Source organism: Salmo salar, chromosome 18, assembly GCF_965601325.2.
Source record: "Salmo salar chromosome 18, fSalSal1, whole genome shotgun sequence".
NCBI classification, from domain to species: Eukaryota; Metazoa; Chordata; class Actinopteri; order Salmoniformes; family Salmonidae; genus Salmo; species Salmo salar.
Window position 1 is genome coordinate 15,937,796 of NC_138308.1, and position 7,698 is coordinate 15,945,493.

The 7,698-nt window shown below is 41.9% G+C and overlaps 1 protein-coding gene across 1 annotated transcript in view; it reads right to left on the reverse strand.

The window, feature by feature from the left end:
- LOC106576932 (heat shock 70 kDa protein 12A) overlaps positions 1 to 7,364 on the reverse strand; it is a 56,470-nt gene extending 49,106 nt beyond the window's left edge. Inside the window, exon 1 of the mRNA XM_014154471.3 lies at positions 6,937 to 7,364. Within this exon, the coding sequence (XP_014009946.1) occupies positions 6,937 to 6,976 (40 nt within the window). The 5' untranslated portion in view covers positions 6,977 to 7,364. The remainder of the gene's footprint in view (positions 1 to 6,936) is intronic.
- Positions 7,365 to 7,698: the final 334 nt, after the last annotated feature.

Below are 7,698 nucleotides of genomic sequence, written 5' to 3' on the forward strand. Positions count from 1 at the left end.
GCTCAATCAGATTTTTTTTTTTTACATGCTATATGTCATCTCTGGCATTTGTATCAGCACAGTAATAGGTACTTGAGGCATTGAGCAGAGCTAATAATCAGCTCTCATGATGAGATGGTCCCTGTAGCTCAGGTAATCAGCTGAGTGCAAAATCAATTGATGTCAATTTGTCACCTTCACACATTCTACTGCACACAATTAAAGAACCTAATAAACTCAGCAAAAAAAGAAACATCCTCTCACTGTCAACTGCATTTATTTTCAGCAACTTAACATGTGTAAATATTTGTATGAACATACCAAGATTCAACAACTGAGACATAAACTGAACAAGTTCCACAGACATGTGACTAACATAAATGGAATGTGTCCCTGAACAAAGGGGGGGGGGGGCCTGAACAGGGGGGGGGGGGGTCAAAATCAAAAGTAACCGTCAGTATCTGGTGTGGCCACCAGCTGCATTAAGTACTGCAGTGCATCTCCTCCTTATGGACTGCACCAGAGTTGCCAGTTCTTGCTGTGAGATGTTACCCCACTCTTCCACCAAGGCACTTGCAAGTTCCCGGACATTTCTGGGGAGAATGGCCCTAGCCCTCACCCTCCGATCCAACAGGTCCCAGAAATGCTCAATGGGATTGAGATCCTGGCTCTTCGCTGGCCATGGCAGAACACTGACATTCCTGTCTTGCAGGAAATCACACACAGAACGATTCCTCTCCAGAGTACAGGCCTCGGTGTAATGCTCATTCCTTCAACAATAAACGTAAATCCGACCATCACCCCTGGTGAAACAAAACTGCGACTTGTCAGTGAAGAGCACCTTTTGCCAGTCCTGTCTGGTCCAGGCCTACAAGCCCTCAGTCCAGCCTCTCTCAGCCTATTGTGGACAGTCTGAGCACTGATGAAGGGATTGTGTGTTCCTGGTGTAACTCGGGCAGTTGTTGTTGCCTTCCTGTATCTGTCCCGCAGGTGTGATATTCGGATGTACCGATCCTGTGCAGGTGTTGTTACACGTGGTCTGCCACTGTAAGGAGGATCAGCTGTCCGTCCTGTCTCCCTGTAGCTCTGTTTTAGGCGTCTCACAGTACAGACAATTTATTTCCCTGGCCACATCTGCAGTCCTCATGCCTCCTTGCAGCATGCCTAAGGCACGTTCACGCAGATGAGCAGGGACCTTGGGCATCTTTCTTTTGGTGTTATTCAGAGTCAGTAGAAATGCCTCTTTAGTGTCCTAAGTTTTCATAACTGTGACCTTAATTGCTGTTAGTGTCTTAATGACCATTCCACAGGTGCATGTTCATTAATTGTTTATGGTTCATTGAACAAGCATGGGTGTCACGTCCTGGCCAGTATAAGGGTTAATTGTAATTTTAGTTTGGTCAGGACGTGGCAGAGGGTATTTGTTTTATGTGGTTCAGGGTGGTGTGTTAGTTAGGAGGGCGTTTGATTTATTATTTCCGGGTTTTGAGTTATGGTCTATGTTGATGTATTTCTATGTGTAGTCTGGTTGATCTGTTTCTATGTTGAGTTAATTGGGGTGGACTTCCAATTGAAGGCAGCTGTGTGGTGTTGCCTTTGATTGGAAGTCCTATATTAGTTGGGTGTGTTTGTCTGTGTATTTGTGGGAGATTGTTTCGTGTTTAGCGTGTGTAAGCCTAACAGGACTGGCTGTAAATCGTAAGTTCGTTTTGTTATTTTTGTATGTTCGTTTTTGAGTTTATTAAATGTTCAAAAATTAACTATCACAACCCTGCTGCATTTTGGTCATCTTTTTCCGACGATGATTTCGCAATATCGTCCTCCGACGAAGAAATCCCTGACAATGGGAAACAGTGTTTAAACCCTTTACAATGAAGATCTGTGAAGTTATTTTGATTTTTACGAATTATCTTTGAAAGTCAGGGTCCTGAAAAAGGGACATTTCTTTTTTTGCTACGTTTATTAGCCAAACACTGCATATCAATAATCTGAAAAAGACAACATTACTCCTCTGACTGTGGCCCTGAATAGTATGGGGATTCCATTGTCCCGTTCTGCTGCGAGGCTCAAATGTACATATTGATCGATTCCACAGTGACTGTGATGGTGACCTCTATATCAGTGACTCTTAAGGTAGCTATCCCCCTTTGTGCTGTACAGACTGAGCAGCAGACCATGATGGGCCAGGGGCCACCCATACTCTCCCCCATCTTCCTCTTCTTCAGGGGGAGTCCAGATAAACCAGGGTAGACTGAGAGCAAACATGGAGGGAGAGATCAGGCCACGTCCCACTGCATCTGCCTCATCCCAATGTTGCAGCTGAGCTCACGAAAGTAAGTGCCGTTCGTGCACATCCCCACCCACCATTTCACAAGGTCACGAGTGCCTGGCAGGAGAGTTTAGGATTGGCAGCACTGCTCAAATAGTGCAGTGCCTTGTACAAACAAAATGCAGTCTGTTCAAAACTTCTGAAACACCTTGTCACAACCGATTAAATGATTCTCAATCAAATACTTGCATGTATGTTGATATTGAGTTTCATTCCAAAACGCTAAATATCCATTTTCAGAAATGTTGGTAAATTAGCTTTTATTGTTTAAAGAAATTATGAGCGATTGGTGCTTTTACTATCGAATCATGGCATGGCATTGTTCAATGACATGTATTTGCTTAAAATCTATCACTTAATGGTTTAATTTCCAAGAGACAAATAGCCTAATCATGCTATTTTTGCAAAATGCTCTACAGTGCATTGGGAAAGTATTCAGAACCATTCCCTTTTCCCATATGTTGTTATTAGCCTTATTCTAAAATGGATTAAATAAATGTTATTTCTCATCAATCTACACACAATAACCCATAATGACAAAGCAAAAACAGGTTTTTAGAAATGTTTGCAAATGTATTAAAAATAAAAAACAAAAATAAGTTATTTACATAAGTATTCAGACCCTTTGCTATGAGACTCAAAATTGAGCTCAGGTGCGTCCTGTTTCCATTAATCATCCTTGAGATGTTTCTACAACTTCATTTGAGTCCACCTCTGGTAAATTCAATTGATTGGACATGATTTGGAAAGGCACACACCTGTCTACATAAGGTCCCACAGTTGATAGTGCATGTCAGAGCAAAAACCAAGCCATGAAGTCAAAGGAATTGTCCATAGAGCTCAGAGACAGGATTGTGTCGAAGGACAGATCTGGGGAAGGGTACCAAAAAACTTCTGCAGCATTGAAGGTCACCAACAACACAGTGGCCTCCATCATTCTTAAATGGAAGAAGTTTGGAACCACCAAGACTCTTTCTAGAGCTGGTCGCCCGGCCAAACTAAGCAATCGTGGGAGAAGGGCCTTGGTCAGGGAGGTGACCAGGAACCCGATGGTCCCTCTGACAGAGCTCCAGAGTTCCTCTGTGGAGATGGGGGAACCTTCAAGAAGGAAAACCATCTCTGCAGCATTCCACCAATCAGGCCTTTATGGTAGAGTGGCCTGACGAAAGCCACTCATCAGTAAAAGACACATAACAACCCATTTGGAGTTTGACAAAAGGCACCTAAAGGACTCTCAGACCATGAGAAACAAGATTATCTGGTCTGATGAAACCAAGATTGAACTCTTTGGCCTGAATGCCAAGTGTCACATCTGGAGGAAACCTGGCCCATACCTATGCTGAAGCATGGTGGTTGCAGCATCATGATGTGGGGATGTTTTTCAGCGGCAGGGACTGGGAGATTGGTCAGGATCGAGGGAAAGATGAGCGAAGCAATGTACAGAGAGATCCTTGATGAAAACCTGCTTCAGAGCGCTCAGGACCTCAAACTAGGGTGAAGGTTTACCTTCCAACAGGAAAACAACCCTAAGCACACAGCCAAGACAATGCAGGAATGGCTTTGGGACAAGTCTTTGAATGTCCTTGAGTGATCCAGCCAGAGTCCGGACTTGAACCCGATCGAACATCTCTGGAGTAACCTGAAAATAGCTGTGCAACAACGCTCCCCATCCAACCTGACAGAGCTTGAGAGGATCTGCAGAGAAGAATGTGAGAAACTTCCCTAATACAGGTGTGCCAAGCTTGTAGCATCATACCCAAGAAGACTCAAGGCTGTAATCGCTGCCAACGGTGCTTCAACAAAGCACTGAGTAAAGGGTCTGAATACTTATCTAAATGTGATATTTCTTTTTTATTTATTTTTTTAATTAGCAACATTTCTTAACCTGTTTTTGCTTTCTCATTATGGGGTATTGTGTGCAGGGACAATTTAATCCATTTTAGAATAAGGCTGTTACGTAACAAAATGTGGAAAAAGTCAGGGGGCCTGAATATTTTCAGAATGCACTGTATATCCACCTCACACTGTGAAATAAGTAGTACTGCTAGGTTTTACAGTCAAATGTAACAAATAACTACATTTTTTGATAAAGAAATGTACAAATGATACATTTGTGACATCAATATATATATTTTTTATGATTCAATACAGTAATATGAGATCTGTATGAAAAACACTTACATTTGACATTTTAGTCATTTAGCAGATGCTCTTATCTAGAGCGACTTACAATGTGCATTCATCTAAAGATCTCTAGGTGAGACAACCACATATCACAGTCAATTATACAGGACACGAACATTCCATTCCAGCTAAACAATGGCTATATAGCGTTTAAAAAAATATATATTTTCATACACATCTTATATCTATGAATAAAATAATCTGAGAACAGTAATATTTTACACACACATGAAGGTAAGCATTTATTTTTGAAGAAAAAACACAAATGTGAAAACTTGGTATATAGGCCTATTTTTTTATAAATATAAACTCTTCATAAATTATCTGGATCAACAATGAAGACCATAAAAATAATACATGGGTAAGCCTAATTCATAACACTGTGGAACAAAACTATCGCAAAAACTTTCTCTCTAACCAGCTCTGACGCTCAAAACACAAGAACGTATGTTAATATTATTACTGTATAATTTCACCCTGATGATGTCAAAAGAACTAACAAGCTGCATTCATCGTCATTGTATGACATCAGTCCCCCAGGAAAGGGCTCAATCGGTGAACGAGCCTTTGTGTGCGCGCATCCTGGCTGCCCCCAAAATGAACAAAGGTCTCTTTATCAGCAACTTCAATGTGTCACCGTGGGAATGTGAAAAACAAGCATGGATTGGGATTTAATCCAAAAGCCAAAGGTTTTTCTGATGGCTGCTCAACTATAAGAGTTTTTTATTTTTCCTTTATTTAACTAAGCAAGTCAGTTAAGAACAAATTCTTATTTTCAATGACAGCATTCTGCCGTGTTCAGGGGCAGAACAACAGATTTGAACCTTGTCAGCTTAGGGATTTGATCTAGCAACCTTTCAGTTACTAGTCCAAAGCTCTAACCACTAGGCTACCTGCAGCCCCAGAGCAGGCTACATGTTTTGAGGAACATATGAGCAAACAAAGTTAAGCCATTCCATAAACTTTCACAACACCCAACCCCAAAGGTAGGACAGGCAAATGGTCAAGCCTCAAGTTCATTGTGACAACACCATAATTAACATATTGACAATTGGGTGTCAACAAATAACAAGCATGCGCAACATCCTGTGATGAAGTGTGATAATTAGGACATGCCAGACCCATCTGTTCACTTCGACTTCTCAGTGAACAATCACAATCACAAGAAGGACAACAGACTTTCACACTAGGCTTCTCGCCTTTGGATTTCAAGCACATCCAGCCAAAAGTACATAGGGCCTACAGTACACAATTACCCTCCAATTTTACATCATATAGGAGTGGTGTCAGATGATTTAGCCTACTTGCTGCATTCAAAACAACTGTGAACTCGGAAATCAGAGATTTCCAACTCCAGTGCGTTCATGACAACTTGGAATTCGGAAAAACGTTATCCGACTGGAAAAACTCGTTTTGAACAGTCATCCAATTCGGAATTCCATGTCCTAAACTCGGGCATCTTTCTAGAGCTCTCTTTACGACCTGAAGATCACTGACGTCATGATTTGACCAGTTCCCAGTTGTCTTGAAAGCACCATTTGTCCTGCAGAGGGACCGACATGACATAAAAGTAAATAGTCCTAGTCCTAAATGACATGTTAGACATGAAAACCTCGAAGAAAACGTTCAATAAGTAAAACAACATGAAAACTTGAGCACTGGTTGAGATTGAAGACAATTGAAATGCAGTAATTTATCCGCCCATTACGCACATTGTGTCCATAATAGAGGAACCAACCATTCCTATCGCTGCATTTATCAGCGCACTCAGACTATATAGCGATTACTTCTAATCAGACGTTTAAACCACATTGCTGCGAATGCGACACCTGGGGTGGTGGTGGGGCACGCAGACTTTTGCTGCATTGTGTCAAACCTCCGGTGGGATTGACCATGTGACCAAACTCTGCTCAGTTATGGAGGACCAAACTATAGGCTACTGGGAGGGTATTTAGTTTTACTGCCCAAATGCAAAAGGGCGTTTGTGTGTGTGCCAATTTTCTGGGACTACAGGGGAAATGTTCTGCAGAGTAATATTATGATTCTAATAATTAAATGTGTTGCTGTCGAGGTGGGTTCTCAGCGGTAGGCTGTTTCCTTCACGTTGCGGCAAAGCTCTCTTGAAGCTGCATGAACACGACTATAGCCTATATCCTATGCTTTCCAAGAATATTCATTATAAACCTTTGTATAAATTGCAATTTCTCATAGATAAATATAACAAGAGCGAATACCTCTATAACCACCACCATCACGTAACCCGGACGACTATTGCCCAAATCAAACGTGAAAACGGAAAAGGAGTCTCCTTGCAAGGTCTCAAAGGCTCAGAATGCGCACTGAATGAGCGCACCTATAGAGTGCAGCTTTGATGCTGCATAATAGCGTAGAGGCCTCTGAAGGATACTTCAGAATCACAAGAGGGTTAGAAAGAAGCATTTTACCTGCTATTATGTTGTCTGTTGCCGATTCTTTCTCAGTCATTATGTCTTTCCTTGAGTCTCCCCTAAACAGTTACACATGCAGTTTGTCCTTGTTTACTTGCCAGTCTGAATCATTAGATTGATGGGGGAAAAAAAGCTAAATTCTCTCACTCGGATTATTCCCCTTAAACCTGCTTTCTTTCTCTTCAGTTCTTTTAACTGGAAAATAGGACTTGCTATGGATGGCGCGCTAAAAAGCCCATTTAAAGGATCCACAGCGGGGTTGACCCATTCAACTGAAAGATTGTCGTCGAGTTTGGCCGATCTACACCTCCAAAGAAATGAGGTCTGCTACCCAGGCTGCTACTTTCCGATCGTTAGGTAGCCCTCTGTCCCGCCCCTCCCGTCAGCTCGAACGGCTGTTCTGGCAAGGAATGTCTCCCAATAATCCAGAGCTAAAAGTCGACAGTAGGGGCTGCAAGGATGCAGCACTAGCTAGCCTATAAATCATCATCTACATTTCTGCTGTCCTGCACTTACAAATTTTCATTAGTCATCTCCTCATTATGCAAATAAGAACCCCTCCGAAATCTATGAAATGGTTTTCAGGTTAGCCTACCTCTCATGTTTTTCTTTTTGCCAGCAACATCAATAAACTTATACTGCATCTTTCAAGCTTGGTAAAATGCACTATGCTTGTGGGTTTGTAGTAGGCTACATTCATGAGGACCCTTGATGATAAACACTTTGAGTTCAATACAAAATTAGATGGTCAAAGCTGGG